Consider the following 21,455-nt stretch of genomic DNA (forward strand, 5'->3'; position numbering starts at 1 on the left):
ATATAAGTGCAATCCATTCCATTTACTTTCCCTAACTTTAACCAAGTGCTGTGAGTGCTTAAACTTAAAAAAAAAAAAGTTTAACAATGCTGTAGCCACCTCAACTGGATGTTGTACTGCAATATCAGATATTTGAGGGGAAAACATTTCAGTGAGCATTTCACTGATGTAAATTAACAACATTTCCTCATTACATGGATATATAAACATCACTGGACACAGAGTTGTCTCATCTAACTCCTGGGAAGAAAGTGAAAAAGCGTATCTTTCAAAATGTCAAGTTATTTCTTTAATTTTATGGCCATGTGAGGTTGAAGCTATGCATTTACATGTGTCTGTCTGTCCTGGACTGAAACAAATTGTCAATTTAGTCTTGCAAGGTCTCAGGCCTGTGCACTGCTGAGACCTATTTTTCGAACCGTCTGGACTTGGAGGATGTCACAACGGGAACATCAGAGGTAGTCAGTCAGAAATGGCAGGCCTTAAATTTAACATGGTGATTTCGTGCATAGTTTTATGTTGGTGCTTCAAAAGAAAAAAAAAAAAAAAAAAAAAAAAAAAAAGATGGATTAGGGCATTGCTGTTGAAATGGCAAGAAAGAAAGAGGGAACGGGAGAGCAGTGGTTGAGTCAAACAATTTTCATAGGGGTGGACAGGTCGAGGCCAGCACTCACTTTGGGGTGGCACAAAAAGCAGAATCTTGTAGGCTACAGTTTTTTCTGCATGGCTTTGGTGCTGCACAGAGGTTAGATCGTGATGTTTATTCATGGTCATAACATAAGCCCCTGATTGTTTGTGGATGTGGAGGCAGCAAGACAGAAACAGTGCCATTTTATTTCTTTTCTATTCGTTTTTGTAGCTTGTACCTGAATCTGCTCTTTAGAGTTTGGTTCCTTTGTTCCTGTTCTTACTTTCATCTAATACATTTTAGCTTCAACGTTTGTGGCTGAGAAACAAACAGAGGAAAAAATAATCTGAATTACCAACAGGTAAACATAAGTGAACCATCCATGCAAAGCTGCTGTACCATGTATAAAACATAATTATGATTGACAGCTACTAAACATCGCAGTGACATCATCATAGCATTATACACAACCTGATATCTATCATGCCTGTCAAATGTTATACAGCAACAAACCAATAAACATGAACATACGGGCAGACTGAGTTGTCTTTCCTTTAACGAGAAGATATTTACTCCCCTTCCTCAAAAAAGTTAATGTTATTAAAGGGGCTATTTGTACGTTTTCTCTGCCGCCAGATGTGGTTTCTTGCCGGGGGCAGATGATGGTGAAAGTGTTCACTTTTAACTAATGACACAGAGTTAAGAAATACAAAACAACTTATTTAAAACCTTCTATTCTTTTATCCTACAATACAATAACGGTCAGCTGAGGAAGACAGGGAGGAGAAGGAAGATATGAAAAGAAAACAAAGGATCGGCTCCTGAAATGGTAGCAGAATCTCTCTAAGCAGAAAGGTCACAGGGCAGAGATGTATGTGTCCAAGACGTGTCCCGATTCCCCCTGAATTACTCTGCATGTGTACCTGCACCATCAGTGTGTGTGTGTGTGTGTGTGTGTGTGTGTGTGTGTGTGTGTGTGTATGCGCGCACACACACTATTGAGATGGACAGTTTGTGAGAGATCAAACTCTTTCTGCCCATCTCTAATCTGAGTGGGGAGTCCAGGGATTGCATGTGACCCTGAGCTCTCTGTCGTCTTAAAAAAAAAACGTCCTCCTTTTGTCCTCTCCAGAGCTCTTGAGAGCCTCTGGTGTTTTTGTGAGAATCCAAATGAGATGGAGCCCATCCCAAAACCCAGTGAAGGAGACACAGGGATTTACCACACATAGACAGTATAAGACCTTGCTCTCTTTGTCTCTCTTCTCCTCACTTGTCTATTCCTCCAGTACAGACAAGTCTGTCATTGCCTTGTCTTTCATATTTCTTTTCTTTCAACATGAACTATGCTGAACTAAACTGGTCTAAAAGTAGAAACTAATACTTTCATTATGGCCACAAAGTGCTTGACCTCAGCAGAATTGACTCTGTAGTGTTGGTAGCATGCACAAACACAGATCAGCTGCAGTTGTATGGAAGTACAGCAGTTTGGCTGTTAACTAAAGTGGACCACTGGCACAGTGACACAAACTATCTCTACTAATCCTCTTGCTGTTTTTGTGATTGTCACACACATTTTGGGTATAAAACCACCCACAGATTTTTTCTTATTTATCGTCAAATTGTGATGTTTAAAACATCCTAGAAACTGTTTTTGTGTTGTAATTTGTAATTTTGTGGCGTACCACTACTCCTTCAACCTGCCTTATATACCTCTACCCCAAGTATTGATTTCTGACGATGAGAAAATGACTTCTCTCTTCTTTTTGGTGCACAGCAACAAAAAGGTGAGGAGTTGAGTCTGGGCTGCATGTTTAGAGGGTGGAGCTGCTGGAGCCAAATAACTGCAGTGAGAGCAAGAGGGAGAGTGAATTCTGGGAGAAACAGACAAGCCCATTACTCAACATGCACTTTGTATTGTAGCTCCTCTGTGGTCCACTGTGGTTAAAGAAAGTTTTCTGCAGAAGTAAGTGTCATACAAAAGAGACCTGGAAATGCATGTAGTTTCTTGAGTTCTTGAGAAAAGTGCTGAAGTGATACTCCTAAAGACAGCTGATGTTTGAACTTCAAACTTTGTATCTTGTGAATATTATAAATACTTTGAGAGGAAATGTGTTAAAAAATATATATTGATGGCAGGGGTCAGTCTAGGAACCTGCTCTGGACCAGTTGAATATATGGACTTTCTTAATGAATGTGTTGATCTTTAAACATAAGAACTGCAGATTTATGTGATTATAAACCCTGTTATTAACTACTTATTACACTAGTAAATTGAATGAATGCAAAATGCTTTTGCTTTTATAATTTTTGATATTTTCATATTTGATGATGTTCACAAAATCAAGTGTACAGAAAGTGCAGAAATGAATAAACCAAAAGGAGCAAACCAAGTTTAAAAAAAAAGAAGGCAGGCGAAGGTAATTGAAACAGAGAAAGAGTGAAAGTGAAATAGAGAGGGTGAAGGATGGGAGACTGAAAGCGAGCGAGAGCGAGTGAATGATGGAGGTGCCGTCACTGTGCGAGTCCTGGTCTCTTGCTCATTAAGACAGTAATTCAAGCAGGGGATTAGAGAGTCAGATTCATGCGGCGAGCCCACTGGCTGCTGATGATGAATGGTGGTTACGAGCTGTAAAACCTCAATAACCGCCACTATTGTACATTAAAAAAAAAAAAAATAGACAGCCATGTTCGCGGTGGTAGTTCATGTCGGGGGTTTGTGTACAGGTGAGTGTGAGTGACTGAGAGCAGAGCAGAGAGGCTTATGTGTGTGGAGGAAAGAGCAGGTGAGAATGACAGGTTGCAGCGTTCCTGGAAGAGAAATCACTGATGCCATGAGTCTTGTAAAAGTCTATAATCATCTTGTCCATCCGCTGTAACTGACCAGAGATTCCTCCAGTGCTGCTGAGCTTTGAAAAAGAAAAATTCAATAACAATTCAAGTTGAACTCAACTGCCCATGAAAGAGCAAAGCTTAGAAGGTGACGGACAGATATATGAAAGAAAGAAAGAGGGAGAGTGAATGAAGGAGAGAAGGGATGGCAGAAAGAGAGGGAAGGAAAATGGAAAATAAGAAGTACTGGTGGTGAGAAAAATATCCCTTCCCCCTCCAGAAAAAAAAAAATCAGAAATTAAATATACATGAAAGGTAAGCAGCTTATTTCCTAAAAACTTTCACACTTGTGCATGCAAGTCCCCTCCGAACAAGACAGAGCAACTTCCAGCCCATGGGGGGGGGTGGAGAGCAGAGATGCTGCTTGTTTGTGACAGTGCTGTGCCTAAGACTCTGTCATCGCCTCAGGAGCAGTCGCTCTACATATGACTAAAGCCTTGACTACACTCAATTATGGCGTACGTCTGAGCGGAGTCAGGCTTCAGCAGGACGTGGTAAATATTTAGGCCAATATATCTGTGTGAACGTCACCACAGTTTCAGAATTACAGATACTGCGTCACAGTCAGCGTCTCCTGCTGATGTGATTTCACTTCCACGCGTCACATGGTGTTTTAAAAATGTCTTTTTTTTTTCCTTTTTTTTTTTATTCAGCCCCTTATAATAAATGAATCAGAAATGACCTTTCCTTTTTAAGTCAAGAATCATCTTCATGTATAAATAGGAAGTTAGAGAGCAAATTACATTGGCAGCAGACAGAAGCATTTTACCTTTAAAAAAAAGTATTTTCAAGAAAATAAACCTGTAATTCTAAATTTAGAGATGTTTGCACCAGTGTGGGAAATAATCTGCATTTCTGCAACCCACACAAACCTTAATCAGGATATTAATTTGCACCTTTTCTGTACTAACAGCCTTGTCGCTCTAATTTTGGTAATTTTCATGCTTTCGTTTCAAAAAATTACAACATTCAAGCTCATAAAACCTTTGAGTAATCTGAAAAAAAGACAGAAAATGCAGAGGCGTCGGGCTATAAATGTATTTGTTTGGTTTTTTTTCTTCTCAGCTCCTGGAAAGTGACATTTCACAGATACCAGGTGTTTTGTCTGCATGGCAAAAAGCAAATTGTACCTGGTACATCCACTCCAAAAACATCATGAACATTATCACTCCTTTCAGTGATATATGGTGCCATTTTATGCAGCAATCCTACCGTCTATTACATCAGCAGCTGTTTTGCTTTGTCAATATTTGATAAAAAAAAAAAAAAAAAAATGTTAATCAACATACTGTAAAACATACACAGCTCACTGCAGTTGTTCTTGGCTGTCCAAAGTGCCAACCTTTTTATTTACCCCCTCCATTACTGATTTCAGCAAAGAACAATAGTTTGTGACGTGCCCACTGAGCGGAGTGTCAGCGCGTGAAAGCAGAGCAGTGGAGTGAAAACACAGGGTTATTTATGGGAAGAATATTACTCTGATCACTGTGCTGATACGGCACAGGAGTAAATAAGTTACATGGGGGTTAGAGAGATGTCCTTGGCCGGATTGCTATGGTGACAGTGTGTGTGTGTGTGTGTGTGTGTGTGTGTGTGTGTTTCGTAGAGTGTGTGACAGACAGCTGTGAGACCATGACAATGTCTGTGCATTAGGTACGTGTGAGTTTGTGTTTGCAGGTACGATGTGTGCGACTCAGTCCCGCATAGCTTAATGGAAAGGGGAACATGTTAACGCTGCTTCTCGTGGGACGGATTTTCAGCTGCTGCGACGCATACAGAACATCCTCGTTCTTCCCATACGGTGCTTCAGATGAAAAAACATATAAGCACTTAAAGTAGGTTATGATGTGTGCGTTCCTGGTTTGCTGTGTGCCCGCAAGGAGCTTTTGAGTGCAGCGAATGAGGAGTTATGTATGCAGCCGTGTACGATGCACTTACAGGGGATGGTGCGTAGGTAGAGGTTGTCCCGTATGATCTGCTGGAGCTTGTGGTCCAGCGAGCCCTTCTGAAACTGCAGACTGAGGTAGTGGCGCAGGTCCGTGTTCAATACTTTACCTGCAACAACAGAGGCAGAGGCAGGAAGGGTCAATAAAAACATGGCGGCGCTCTCTCTGAAGGGTTTATGCCTAAAAGGAAATCTATCCAAGTGACATGTACCCTCACAATGTGATCAATACCGCAGCACTAGAGCAAACTGATTTTCTGCTTGACAAAACGGTTACCCTATTATAGCGCAGAGGGGTTTTTTTGGTACTTTCACAGACACTGAATGCTTAATATTGCAAAATAGACTCCTTTCTAAGAGAGTTTAGTGAGTTTCTACATAACTCCAAAATCATTATATTCAGTTAAATTCAGTTCAATACATCTGTGTGTTTTATTCCTTTTTAAAGCAGGAACAAACAATATTTATTGAAGACATACAGTGGAATACAGGCCACATATCAAAAAGGCAGATTATCAAATTAATGGCTGGTCGTCTACTTTTTTTGGGCATAGAAGATTTTCACTTGTGTTTGCAGCATTGCACATGTATGTACAGTATGCAGGACCACCTGTTCTTTCAGCTTGGAAGCTTAACCTTTGTTGATTCCAGTTTGATCACTGAGGGGATTCAGGGATAGGGCAAAGGTTAAACAGATTTTTAAACTCTGATCTCTTCTGTGAAATCCACTTCAATCGTTAAGGGTAAATAGAGATTTAGGTTACAGAGGGACATTTGGGCCTAAGAACACAACAAATGTGTTGGTGGGAAAAACCAGCGCAATGATGTACTAGAATGCTTTTCTGACTGCCTTACACACTGTGTGAAGTTTGCTTGTTAAAAAAAAAAGCCAAGAACAAACTGGACTGAGCTGAGCTTCATTGTCATCACTGCCTCCATTCGTCTGAAGCAACAAATCTGAAATCCAAACGGCTAAGTGACAGATGATGGATGCCGTGTTCATGCTCGACTGTCTTTACAGTCTCAACAATTTCACACAAGCCTCAGAAACTTTTCACCAAAGATGTGCAATGCCACAACCTCAAAAGTGAGGCGCCAGACATTTTCATACAAAAATATGAAAAAGAGTTCGCCTTTGCTCTCAACTCCCAGAAGCCTTTGTGAAAACAAAGGAAGTTCATGCAAAGTTTTATGGCAGAGGAAGACTTCAGAGTCGTCATACACAAGCTGGGAAAAAAGTTTCTCTCTGAGAGAACATGATGAGGAGTTTGGAAAACAGGAAGAGATCTTCAGTGTCTGCCTGCCCTCAGCTTCAGCGTGAGCCTCATCTCTTGACAGAAGGGGGAGAGGAGGCTTTGAAACAGTTTGACTACAGAGAAGTAATCACTTTTTTCCCTACTTCTCTCCCCTGTTCTCTCTCTGTCTCTCTTTCCCTCTCTGATGCGCGCACAGACCAAACTCTGCTCAGCACGACTCATCTCTGCATTGCTATGAATACCAATCAGCAGGACTAAAGATGTGATCTTGCTACTGTAGATGTACTGTATGTGCTAATAGAGAGGGGAGATGTACTTGACTATGGAGGGGTGACAGAATAATGATGAGCTCTGGGAATATTTCAGCACGCTTTCTCAAACCTCAAATCCTCTTTTCCTCCTCACCTCGCAACAGAAAACAACACAGGCCATTATTGTGACGCTCTTGCGGCGAACCCTATTTTATTTTCTATTAGTATAAACTCTTCCTCTCTCTTCGTCGTCTTCCCGTCTCCTCTCTCTTCTCGTCTCCTCTTCTCTCTCTCTCTCTCTCTCTCTCTCTCTCTCGAGTTTTGGAGGCCGTTGTTGACTCACATCAGAATGCCCCTCATGTCCACAGGCCTCGCTGCCATCTGACGCTGTTTCAGGAGCCGTCGTCCCGACGGGCCTGGCTTTTCAGAATAAAGGTTGCATGTTCTCCGTCTGCCTCTCCAAAGAGGGTTGCATCACAGCTGGTCTAGCAGGCAAACAGACTGAAACCGGGGAAACCAAGTTCCAATCTGGCAACCTCATCTCAAAACTGTCCCAGAATATCCTTTTTGTTCAAATTCAGCTCACACACAGGGAAATGAGACCATTTCAACAAACTACATGTGCTCCATATGTTTCTGAGGGCTAGTGATGTGCTGTAGCATCAACAATAGGAGTCAACGACGATAGCTTCAAATCAGCAAAACAGTCTTGTTGCCAACATTTTTCTATCTGTTAGTTATCCTTGGTTTACCTAAAGCCTGAACAACCACATCTATGAACTAACAACAGGCCTTTCAGTGATGTTCAGAATGTACTGAGGCTCGGCAATTTGCTGTTAATGTGGCAACAATAACAGTCAGCAATAGTAGTAATAGCAAAGATATGTGTAGTGAAGACCTTTCATAAACATTTTGGAAAGCTTCCTTTTTCGTGCATGGATGCAGATACGGGTAGAGGGAGGGTAAGATGAACTATCAGATTCAGAAATTTATTTTGTAATTTAAATGTTTTTTTTCTTTTTGACTTTCTATGACTTTGTTTTTCCTCTTTGAATTTCTCCCCGGAGTTGTCTTCCTTTTTTTGATTTCTTCCTGAAGTGCTAGGATTTTCTTTTTAGCTCTTTTTCTTTTTCCTTGTCTGCTTTGAGAGCTCAAGCTGGGTCAGGAATCATTGATGTTGTGGGCCTGTAGAGACAATTGAGACTTTGCATGCGAAATTAGGCGTTACAAATAAACTTGACTTGACTAGTTTTTGATCTTTTCCTTGTTCTCAAAATCTCCCTGAGTGCGAGCCAATCACATCAAATACTACTCTACATACTGAACGCGTAATTGTGGGCTAAAACTTTACATTTGAGATGATGAAACTTGCTCTTTGATGATGAAAGAATGCTAACATCTTCTTCTCCCAGCAGTCAAGAGCTCTCCGTAGCTCACACACATGCCCAACACATGCCAGTAACAACAACAGTCCTCAGCAGCAGATGTGTGTAGCTGTACAGTGAAGCTGCCAGGTGTGGATGTATCTGACTGTAAGACATCAGAACAGGCACAGTAACCAGGCATTGGATAAATAAAAGAAAAAGAAGAAAAAAAAAAACACATACACACACACACACATAGTGACACCATCTCACGCACACACTGTTCTGATCTGTTCATTGCAGTACAAGTACAGTGCTACAGTGCGGTCTTTGTGGCATCCTGGGTCCTGTCAGAGACTGTTAGTGAGGCTGTCGCATCAGAGAAGTTCCTCATTCCTCCTCCCCGCAGATAACACTGCTATTGTAGCAGGCCTCATTTTTTTCTGCGACGGGGGCTCAATGGGCTCTATTGTACCCCTTCAGCCATCCACTCACTTGTAGGTTATTTCTCCACAGCCATCCAGGCAGATGAACACACTGTACAGCAACTGTCAACAACAACAATAGACATTCATAGGGGGAGGGGGGGGGAATTTGGTGTCATTTCTATCACATCTCTGTCCTTTAAAACTCTTTTTTCTCAACATCTACAATTTCAGTTTTCTTTTATTGTTCACATCATTTCATTCTACTGCAGTGACGGTAGAAAATTGACCTTGATATCATGAGTTGCATTTTGAATCTTCCTCCAAACAGGCGGATCGCTTTAAATTAAGATGTTGCTTTACACCCAACTCGTATGAAGATCCTCTGCTATCTTGCCATTTTCGCACCATGTTGCCATTTCACCTAGCATCAGCAGTACTCCTCCTCTCAAACACTGGTGGCTCAGAGAAAATATCTGCAGTGACGGAAGCGGCGCCTGGCACCCCCAGTGAAGCGGCAGACTGTTAACACCCTCACTTAGACCAACACCTCGTTCGGAAGCCACAAAATTAGATTAACACTCCAAGCTCAAGACATAACTCTCTCTCACACACAAGCACATGTCATGCATCTGCTTGAAGAGATTTGTTCGACGAATTGCAAAAGCCGACATGTTAATGCTGTGTTAAAGAGTAAGAAAACGCAGACTCACTAGGAAAATCATTATGTAAGGCTGAAACACATCATGGCACTTTTACTACTGAGATCACCGTACCCAATAAAGGAGGGGGAAAAAAATCAGTTACTTTCGTGAAGTTAATTTCATTCCACAGAGCTTAATAGAGATAAAATGATGCAATTGTATTTTTTGGTGGTGCCGTAACTTTCCCTAAATCTGCCTCATCTATCGAAATTTCCCAAAACTCATGGAGAAGGTTTAAATTTCTTTTCCGTACACATTGAAATGCGAGCAAATGTCTGGTGTCTATTGCTGTATTTCATTCTGAGGCATTCTCCCTGAGGCATGTGGGACGTCCACTGGGAGGTTATTATCTCTGTTGTCTGACTGTCACTTCATTAACAGTTCTCTGAACAGGGAATATGTGATCAGGTGTGGAACTGTTCCCTGATACCTGTCTCAGTGCACTGGGTCATCTCATAGAGAGACCAAAAGCAGAAATTATACACAGTTTGCCCAAAGACGTTCGGAAAGACACAGGTTACACATGCAGGAACGTGTAACTCTCCCATGTAACACATCTATTAGACTGAACACTCGCCTTTCTTTTTTCTCTCTAATAGATGCACATGGGACTTCCACAGACTTGCTGTGAAGTAACATACAATATGCTTTTAATCCAATGATCTTTACTGGGTAACAAGTGGATTTACTTTCTAGCAGACGAACAGGCCTGACAGATTTTATTTTATTAAAGGAATCTAATCTCTCCCCTTTCGCCGAAACAGCACAGTAAAAGTCAGTGCTTCCAAAACCATTACAAATCACACTGCAAAAATGCAACAGTTTTCTGATCTGACACTCAATGGTTAAAGTCTGGTTAGGTTTAGACAGAAAAACAATTTGGTTAGGGTCAGGGAAAGGTCATGGTTTGGATTACATAACACATGATTGGCTTAAAAGCTCTACTCAGAACAACACACCAGCCACACCGTTAGTGTTTTTGCCTTCTTCTGCTTCTCTATACGTTTCTGGTTTCCTGCTTTCTCTGCATTCTGACATTTCGCCCCGAGGTGTTTCTTACACTGTGTGTTTTTAAACCCTTAACTCTAATGCTCTGCTTCACCCATATTCCCTGGCAGACAGATGCTACTGTAGACCCCTGATCTCTCTCCATCCATCATGTGATGTATGACAGGTCACCAACATCCTCTTCATCAGGTTCTGCTCTTCCCCTGTGGCACTCAGTCAAAACGGGTGGGGCGGGGGGCTTCTAAGGCACTAACACTTGCAACACCTCTGGTTTGGCTCCTCTCATCACTCTCCTGTCACCTTACCCCCACCAACCCCTCCCTTCCACAATCTCCTCCATCCTGCTCTAACTTTGCAGCTTCCTGTGACCATTTTAGGGGACAAAACTGCCTTGGGCACCTTTTAGTGGCAAGTCTACAGCAGAGTCTCCACTCAATTTTTCAGACAGCTGTAGGTGAGACTGGGATCAAGGGGCATCTCACTGACTCCGCTGAGAGAAGCAAAGAATGTGAGCGGTGTGCCATAAGCCTGGTTTATAATCTCACACCTCGTGCGGTACCGTCAGATGAATTCTCTTCACTTATATAACTGGCATGTGGAGTGTTACTACAGCTGGAGGATTCTGCATTAGAGGAGTGCAGCGGCTCGCCTGATGGGCCACTGTGTAGCCGTGTTTCCAGTCTGTCTGCTCGGCTGGCTGGCTACAGAGATATGCAGAGTTAAACAGGCAGTGGTCTCACACGCCCAAACCTCTCTCTGCACACTTCATTTCACCTCATTTTAGCAGTGCGCCCGCACAGGGACACCGGTCTGGCATAAGCAGCTTAAAAGGATGAAGTTAGAGAAGGAGAAAAAAAAAAAAAAAAAAAAAAACAATTAGAAAAAATAAAAATCCAGCAAGGTAATTAGATTTGTGTTTTAGATGTTGGCTTGACTTCAGCAAATTAAACTATTCAAAAACTATGTTCAGTCATTTGTGAGTGTGTGTCTTTGTGAGAGAAACACAAACAAATGCAGTATGTAGAGAGTGTTACTGAGTGTTACTGTTGCAGCTTTAATTACAATATTATTCCAGGCTCCAAATTATGTCCACAGACTTTATAAACATTGTGGAGTGATAAAAATCTATAATGAATTGACAGTCAAATAATTAAAAAGGAAATTAATATTTATTCTCTTTTATCATAATAAAGACAACAGTGGAAAAGCTTATATCCCCTTTTACCAGCACTAGAACCACATGTGCTTTTAGTCCCCCGACAATAGAGACTACAAATATTCCCTTGTATGGTCATAGCATGACACATTTTCAGCCTAGTAATCTCACAAGTACACAGAGAAACATCTGGGTCTGCATTAAAGTTAACTAACCATATGCTCTCCTCTTCTCTGCCCTCCACCCTCCTCCCCTCTGTCCATCACCTCACAGGAGATGGAGGGACGACCTTCCTCCTGTAAGGTAAAGGCACGATCAGCCCAACTCAGCAGAACTGGAGGGGGGTGGGGGTGAGCTCGGGGTGTGCGAATTAACAGCAGCATCAACAGCAGGAGTGCCAGAGCTGCTGTGATAATGTCACAGGGGTAAGGAGAGAAGTCCAGGTCCCAGAGAGACAGACAGACAGGGGTGGGGGGGTGAGAGGAAGGAGGAGTGTTGCCCTGCAGGTGCTGAGTCATGTCGTTGCTCTATATTGCGCTGTTTTTGCGTACCTTTGCTTTTTTGTTTCTTCAGTTCCAGATCTTTCCTTTTTGCTGTCTCATAGTGCTCTACAGTCCGGCTCCTCTCCATTTCACATTTCTTCTTCTACTCTGTCTTTAATGAGCAGTCTATGGCCCATGCATCTATCATTAATGTGACCTGTGCAAAATGAGACAGCTGGAGAATGAACTCACTCACACAGGCACACAAACACACACTTAACGTCCCATGTGGGTCCTCACTTAGCATCTAGCTCAGGCAACATGTCAGCAAAACCCCATAATAAGAAACCATTTATCCATCCAATCAAAGTTTGAACCACATTGACATGCGTGTGTGAATGGAACAGTTACACACACCCAACACCCCTGCCTGACATGTCCATTGAATTTTTTAGCAACTTATGATATCACTGAGTAAGCCGTGCTAGCAGCTCTGGGAGGCGGATGCTGGCATTAAGCCCAAAGCACAGCTTTGCTTTTAGCTAAATATTAAGCTACATGCTAACATAAACATGCTACAGTAACATTCTCACAATGACAATGTTAGCATGCTGATGTTTAGAAGATATAATGTTTACTGCATTCACCTTCTTAGTTTAGCGTTACAGCATGCTAACATGCTAATTAGCAGTAAAAAATAAAGTGTAGGTGAGGGAATGGAAATTAGTTTGGTCAGAAAACAGATTATTGGACAAAGTGAAAATATTGACCTGCTGGTAGGGCTGGATGTAAAGTTAGTAATCAAAATTACCAGCCTATCGTCTATAGTCTACATTTCTTGGCAATCCATCAAATGGCTGTGGAGATATTTCACTCAGAACCACAAATGCAAACTTCTTGGTGACGTTAAAGTCACTGGGATTTATCCTCTGGGCACCATGATAGTCTGCACAAAATTTCATGGATCATCCGATAGCCACATTTCTCTATAGCATTGCTTAAAATGCAAGTTAAACTTTGCCACAGTTTTTAAAAAAGAAAACACACAGCTTCCTCCCTCTTTCGGCTTGTGACTGTGAGTGCAAGATGAGCTTTTTGATATTTTGGATTTGACTGACATATTTGATCGATAAGCATCACCAGTTTTTTTTCTTTTTATCTGTCCATCTTGTACTTCTTATGATGTAGTGTATTTCTGAATAAATTCGGTTGAACTGAATCTAGACAGCCAGCCAACTGAATCTAGACATCTTGTTAAACTGAATCTACACAGCCTTGCTAGAATCAGAGCACTTAAGTTGTAGCAGGTTTTTCCCTTTGGTCATGTGCATCCTTCCCATCTCTGTGCCACTCAGTTTGAAAACTGCTGGTGTAACTGATGTGCATTTCTTATTCACCCCCCTTCTTCTCCACTCTTACCTGTTTCACATGCAAAACTACATCTAGCACAAATGTATGAAAACACTGTTTCTGCTACAGAGAAATTAGTTTTCAAGATATATCTAAAAACACAAGCGTGACTCAAGAGAACTGTGTTGTTCTCCGTTTGTGGGAGGGTCCATCTAATCCCAAGCTTGTTGTCAAATCATGTCTCCATAAAAGTGAAGTCATGTTTTTTTGTGGAGCAAGAACTCGGCCAGACGTATTCAATTATTGAGAGCGGGAGAAAACAGTAAGAGTGGGAATGTATTAGCCACTGAAATGAGGTGGAAGCCGACCAACATACTCAGGGAGTCAGGAACATGAGACAAAAGTCTGGTTCCTAATCTCCCACCACCACTTACATCCGCCTCCAACCTAATGGCACAGTCTGTTTTTCTCTTTAACATGTCACACCAAGGCACCGTAAACACAACTACCTCACAGTGTTTTGCGCTGGCAAACACGCTAGCAGGCACTCGGAACTGCTCCACCAAGGACGGCTTTAAATACTGTTTACTCAACACTGCATCACAAATTCTGTGCATTATTGCAACTACTGAGCTCATCAGCCATTCCTTTTGATGTTTAATGAGTCTACAACGAGCAAAAAGGGCTGAGTCATCCTTAACCCAAGATGGCTGTCGAGTGCTGTAGTCTTCGGTTTTGCCATTAATCCTGTAAGCCATCAGGGAATGATGAGAGAAATATGAGCTATCACAGTCATCTTCCTCAATGGCGGCAGATAGGAGTCAGACTACAAAGTGCTCGTTAATGTGGGCCATCGCAGAGCAGCGGACGGGAATCAGGGAAATCTCTGGCTCACTGTTTCTGTTTCTCTCTCTGTGAGGCGTTTAAGTGACTGACAGATTGTCAGAGGAGGATCATGTTATTAATTCAACCACACGCACACCCAGGCAAAGATAAGCTTGAAATAGAACCATAATTGTTGCTGTGGTGATGAGATGTGCTAACCTCGTTGTTTTCAGACAGCAGCCGCCTTGCCAGATTTTGCAGAGGAAGAAAGCGAAAGGGAGCAAGACGGTGTGTGTGGTGGGCCAGAGCAGAGAGTGAGAATGTGTATGTGTGTGTCACTCAGAGCTCTCTACTCCACTGCTCTGAACATCATTACAGTGTGCTATCATTAAAAGTAACTTGCCAAGGTCTGGACTGAAGGACAAGTCAATCTGGATGTGTTTGCCGTCAAACAAAGACTCAGCGGTGAACAAAAGGTGCAGCTCACCGCCTAATTCTAATCTCCGGGCTAAGACTCCTCTTCCAGCATTTCTTTTATCATCACGGCTTCTTGTGGAAGGTGAAGGGCGACATTTCTGTGCAGCCTGAAATGCCAGTCCATGGCCTCCAATACCGTGCATTTTATTGTTGAGTGAGCAAAGAGCATCCTGGGGGCAACGGGGCATCTTATGAAAGTGCATTGTGCTAAGAGAGCAGGATGCACACGTACGTTTCGCCTCTTACAAACTCAGACACACACCCCCATCCAACTACAGCGTGCAGTTACTCAACAGTGACTGCATGACATTGCTTTTGAAATATGTTCAGTTGTAAAGAATGTTAAAGTTAAAGGGAAAATCTATTCTTGTGTCTTTCATCACTTTTAGAATAAGTAAGGGATGTTTAGTACATTTGAAGAGTTAAATATTTTATCATACTATAACATACATTTACTATTTTGGTGAATTCACTACCCTTAAGTTTAAGTGTGAATTTAAGCGAGTTTGTTTTGGAATGCTTGGTCTTTCAAACTGTATTTAAAGCAAACAGATCTCAGCCGGTATCTTTGTGCCGATTGACCACTAGCAGGGTTTAAGTTAACCGCATGAAATCAGAAAGAAGCAACATTAACGTTACCGACTGATTCGCACCAAATTGTCAAGTGACACTGTTTTTCATGCTATGGTGCTATGGTGCTTCCCTCTTTCTTGTTCTCTAGAGCGGAGCACTTCGACATTCAGATTGGTTGCCACCAAACCGCATCATAGCTTATGAACATAAAGTTGCCTTGACTTTGACTAATGATGCTGGCTCACATAGAAAATGAATGAATTCCACTCACTTTGACGTTCTCGCCGCTTTCAGTCTGAATATACAGACAGATTTAATTATTTAATTCTTTGGGCAGCACAAAAAAATCCATTCAACTTGATCATATTGAGATAGAAAATGTTTTTAAATCAGATATTTCAAAACCTTGACAAATAAAACTAAAACTATGTGAATTGTTGGATACAACTAATGTCGATCTTACACCAAACAATTTTTCAAGCAATTTCACAGTCACAGACGAATTTCCAAGGTCGAATGAAATCATGAAAGTTTCGCTGTTGCAGCGTGTTCCTGTAAGTTCCCCTCTTTGGTGTAAGGTGATCGTCTGAGCTGTCTTAAATCAGTCTTTTTCCCGCAAATGTCCACCAGGAGCATGATGGGAAATAATCTCAAAGGAATCTAGTCGTAGTCCTGCAAATAGTGATTTGTGCACAATCCCCAGTCTTTAATAAGTTCTACTAGAGAATGGGTATGAACTAATGCTTTCAATCACTCATAGACATGTTATGCTTGCTAGACAATTATTTTGTGATCAATGGGGTGTACATTAGGTAGGACCAATAGCTGTTTGCTTTTTTACTGGGAGAGCAACCCTTAACTACCCGTAACATGAGTTGTAAGCTGTTTTAATCAGTGAGTTTTGTAGACTGTTCCATTATATAAAACTATGCACCATTACAATATACAGCACATTTAGATCACATTACAGTCAGAAAAACAGTCATTTAGATTCCCCTGGCCATCCCTTGTAAAGATCCCATCTCCCAGGTTGAGAACCACTGCTTTAGAGGAGAAAAGTAGCTCTCCCACAGTGGAGAGCATACTGTGGGCAATGCACTATACCTGCAGTGTCTATATATATGTTGTAGGGTGTAATCATCCCACTTCATTCAACAGACCTTCATCGTCCTGTGTAAAAGTTCGCAGGATAAAACCAAAACTAACTTTTTGCTTATGAAAAGTTTTTGTGATTTGCAGACCAGTGCTGCAGTAGTTCAGCTAGCGCACATTAAAAAGTGGAACTTATCGAACATCTGTACATTTAATGTTCCGCAGGTGTGTGCATTCAGTAAGTGCAGTGTACAGTGTGGCTGAAGGGGCACTGAGGTGAGAAGTTCATGATGAGATATCCAGAGGATAATGATGGCAATTCCAATAACTGGTCTCGCTTGCTGCACACCCACTCGCTCTCTGTGCAGAATCTTAATCCTGGGCTCTAATCCTGCTGACTGAGAGGACCCAGAGAGCCATTTTTAACAATGCAAGTAATGAAGAAGACAGCACAAAATACATCCCCGCGGTGTTTATGACAGGACACACAGATTACATCAGCTTTGACTCCGTGAAAATAACTGACGTGGAACACAGCTATATGCCAGGCCTTGTCGCTTCATGTTGTAAGCTGTCTCTGCATCAGTGTCTGCTTCGTGTATATTTATGCATTTATTTATGTACACGTTCAGCGATACAAGTATTTTGCAGTCTGATTCCATTCTCAGCCCTCAACACAAAATGCGATGATGCATTTGTCTAAAGCTTGACCTTCCGCACAGTGAACGGGTAAATGATGTGTCGGCATCACGCCAGGATATTACACAGACAAGAGTCGGGAAGTGACAAAGAAATTTCGTCACAGGTAAAGAACAGCCTGTGTTGATTAGACTGGAGGTGTGTTTTTGCATCTGCAGTCGGGGATTAACTGCTCACCCCCATCATGAGGCTATATTGGCTGTAACTACCGTTTACAGCTGTGGAGTCTGCAGGGAAACAGTGGGAAACAGAATGTGCTGCGCGCCTAATTGGCAAAAGGCTGAGGGAGTTTGAAGGATGGCAGGATTTGGGTGTTGAGGGACAGCGGCACTGTTGGTGGCTCTGAAAAATAGTTTCTGTGAACTAAGAAGGAGCCACACAGCTGCCAGACTGCCAGACTACCTCCAGTCTTCCAGCCAGAAATATTGCTGTGTGTATAATGTATGAATTTATGTATGTATGCAGGTAGGGGGACAGCTTAACTATATTCCCCAGTGACTGTGCAGACATAGTGAGTTAAACTTTGGTTGAAGAGGCTTCTAAAATAGGTCAGGGCAGTGCTGGGTATCAAACCTAAATACTTTGTTGGTATTGACTGAAATGTGTCTGTAGCGTTGTGTATTGAGAAGATTTTTCTACTACAGTCAGTTTATAATTTAAATCAATTTTTAGCATTTAAGTGTATTTACTTTCAGCGCAGTTGTTTTTTTGAGAAGAAAGGGGTTTGTAGAAAAAAATGGCATCTTGTTATTTCTAAAGGTAAGCTATGAAAAATGCCCAGATTTGGTATTTGTACTGAAACTCACACTATCGTATGTGTATGTATCATGTATCTCCAAAATATTAACCTTCCATGAAATAACCTTAAGATTTGTGAGACTCCTATACAATTAATTTACTTCTCAGATACTTTTTTTTTGCAGCTTCAGACATAAAAGAAATGTCTGAACCAAGGAAATTGCTTTTAATCTTTCTGTTTATCTAAACATAAATCACAATCTTTTTCACCCAATAAACCAGAAAGTGCATATTTTCTCTCTTACCTCTAGTAGTGTTTAGCAGTGTATAGTGCTTTGGTTTTATTTGGCTGCATCTGTGAGATTTCTGCCTCAACCTCAATACAATGGAGGTGAATCTAATTCTGTTTGTGGCCTGCACAGTATTGATGCATTACATTTCATAATGTACATATACAGTGTTGCAGTTACTTTGCCTTCAGCAAGAATTGTTGATGATCCAGTTTTATTTTCTACAGCCAACAGAGACGACAATAATGCTTTCATATTGCTTATTTTGTCCCACCGACACTCCAAAAAGCCGAATACTCACTTGATTTTTATATGAGATGAACAAAAGCAGCGAATACATAAAAATCCAAGAAGCTGAAACCTGCAGATGTGTCATTTTTGCTTTAAAAATTACTCAAATGATTAATTGACTCCAATGAAAACCAAAGAAACCAAGCAACTCTATCTTATCTCCTCTATACTGAAGTTGGACACCTCTAGAGGGAAGTGAGAACATATGTCTGTGAAATAACCTTTGAAACCTGCTTTAATCAACCTTAGCATTCGGATAGTGTAATAAGCAAAACCAGAGAAGAGAAGAGAAGAGAAGAGAAGAGAAGAGAAGAGAAGAGAAGAGAAGAGAAGAGAAGAGAAGAGAAGAGAAGAGAAGAGAAGAGAAGGACTAAGTTCTCAGAAATCTGTTAACCTGCAGCGTACAAACACTGTTCTGGGCTGTTCTCATCCCTGCACTATACTGTTGGTTCTGGGGCTAACTCTCACCTCATATGACAGGGGATAGACTTCATGGGAAATCAGGCGTGTACTTTGAGGGGTGGGGGGGTGGAGGGGTGGAGGGCAAGAGAGGAGAAGGACAGAGAGGTTAGAGTGGCCAGAGAAGGAGAGAGTCTGCTGCAGAGGCCGAGGGATTTCTGCCAGTTGTGTGTTGACACTCATTGGGCGAGAAGTCATTGGAGACAAGCATGTAGGGTAAGGTTTGACATGTCTCTGGCTTAGGGGACAGTTAGATCTCACACACACATGCTGACAGGACAGGAAGGAGAATGAGTCAGCACAGCCTGGAGTTGAACGGAAGACGAGGTAACACGTGAGGAGGGCACGAGAGGAGAAGCTGTTATTTGTGGCTGGGGATGTTGACAACCCCCATGACGACCCCATGACAACCTGGCTCAGGTGTGCCGTGACCTGTTAATGATTTCACATATAGGTTGTTCACAACAAAGGCTGAGAGACTCTACATGAGCACGGGCATCAAGTTTACGTGTCCCAACAAGCTCAGAATGAGAAACATGTCTTCATTTTGCTGAGGATCGTTAAAATCTGAGAAAATCTCAGCGACGGATAAAGATGTTTGGGACAGGATATTTTACGGTACATCAATAAACTTTATTATCAAAGATAAGAATAACAATGAATATAAGAAGATAGTAAATTCCGAATAGTAAATTTCACGGGAGATTAAACAACAGAAAAGTGAAATATACATAAAAGCCAATAAAACATTTATTACTGCATTTTACTGCGCTGCAAGTTTTCTCGGCACATCTGCAGTAATAGACTTGCAACTAATTATTATTCCCATAAGCTCTTAATGTGATGATTATTTTTCAAATTAAAAATAATTTGATCATTTGAAAAATGTATTTTTAATTTATCCTCCTCTCTTTGTGTTTCCAGTTAGTATCTATACTGTCATCTGTTCAAAACAGGCACGAAAATGATCACACATCTTCAAGTAGCTTGTTTGTCTAAACAACAGATCCAAAATATTCAATTTACAAAAGTCTGTAAGAGAGAAAAGAAGCTGGGACAAGCAAATGTTTGGATTTTCTAAATTATGAATAGAATATCAAAACTGTTCTAGATTCATTTCCTGTTCATTAGCTCAATTATTCTCCTAATGGTTTCACCACTCACAGCCAATATACATATACACATGTACACAAAGCACAGTGGAGGCAGCTTGCAGCAGTGGTCTGTGATGTAGAAACAATGTGTTTTCATAACCTCTATAAACCAGTGGCTGTGCACAAGACACCGGAATCTATTTTTTTCTCCCCCATTTGCACATGGCCCAGTTCAAAAAGCATGCAAATCCATTGCAGTCTGAATCCCTTCTCCACAGTCCACAGTGAAATCTGCAACAGATACACTGATTCTGGAAGACAGACAACCTCAGGTATGTGTGTGGAATTGAAAGCAGCATGAAAAAAAAGAGAGAGACCACATCTTTCCTGCAGACAAATTATGTAACAGACAGACTATGGTATCCAGACCCGAGGAGTCAAACCTGAAAGGCGTTTCAGGCAGGATGTCTGCTGAGCGAATGGATCATGATGTAACGTGATGAATCTCTGGAGACGTGGAGTAAGGATGTTGGGGGCTGCCATTTTTCAGACAGCAACCTGTACCTCAGCTGGGATGCATGACAAATGTGACACACACACACACACACACACACACACAAAATGAATGCATCTATGGTAGGTCTACATATAAAACCACATGGACATGTGAATGTATCAGATAATGTATAACCATGTCTTTTTTTCAAAAGAATCATACCACGAGTGCACACAATAAACTGATTAAAATATTCAGACATAGCTCTGTTCTATTTCTTCTTCTACTGTTTTTTGTTTAGTTGGATCCTCCTTAGTTGTTTCTTTGGTCCAAATTTAAAACATCTGCAAATCCTTACACTTCTGCTTTATCTACAGTATATAATAAAGTTACAGCATCTTTACCTGCAAAGACTCTATAACTTCAAACAATAAAATTCTATCAAAATCATATGATATATAAAATAACTGGACAAATATTGGTAATAAAAACAATACTTTATATATTTTTTAAAGTTTATATCAGTGAATTTACAGCTGCATCCCTCACACAACGCAAACACATATAAAGATGCGCACACACCTTTCTCGTACTATAGCTGTGGCACACAGAGGGCAGACAGAAAATCCTCACTCCTGATTCACTCCAAACCTTGGACCTTTCCAATAATCACAGCCAGACAAGTGCTCGACACCCAGGATGATCACAGCTCTAATCCCCATACTCATGTGGGGTAAAGCTACCATTGTTGCTGTAGAGTAATTGCTCTGCATAGTAATTATCCTCCATAAACACGGCTGCTATGTGCCCCCCTGAAAAAAGCAAAAGCTGTAATTATTTCTTTTGAAAGAGAATTTTTCATTGCCTTCAATGAAACCACTTAGTGGATGGTAAGTTTTAAGGTTTTGCAGTTGTGTAATGAGGGGATATTCTTGTTAAAATGAGTCTTGGCAGGCTTTCCTT

General features: G+C 41.3%; 1 protein-coding gene across 1 annotated transcript in view; it reads right to left on the reverse strand.

The window, feature by feature from the left end:
* The window catches only part of magi3 (membrane associated guanylate kinase, WW and PDZ domain containing 3), a 118,802-nt gene that overhangs the window by 34,724 nt on the left and 62,623 nt on the right, over positions 1–21,455 (reverse strand). The window contains exon 2 of the mRNA XM_022761397.1: positions 5,456–5,572. Coding sequence (XP_022617118.1) covers positions 5,456–5,572 — 117 coding nt within the window. The remainder of the gene's footprint in view (positions 1–5,455; positions 5,573–21,455) is intronic.

This window comes from Seriola dumerili, unplaced genomic scaffold, assembly GCF_002260705.1.
Source record: "Seriola dumerili isolate Sdu_G_001 unplaced genomic scaffold, Sdu_1.0 BDQW01000409.1, whole genome shotgun sequence".
NCBI lineage: Eukaryota > Metazoa > Chordata > Actinopteri > Carangiformes > Carangidae > Seriola > Seriola dumerili.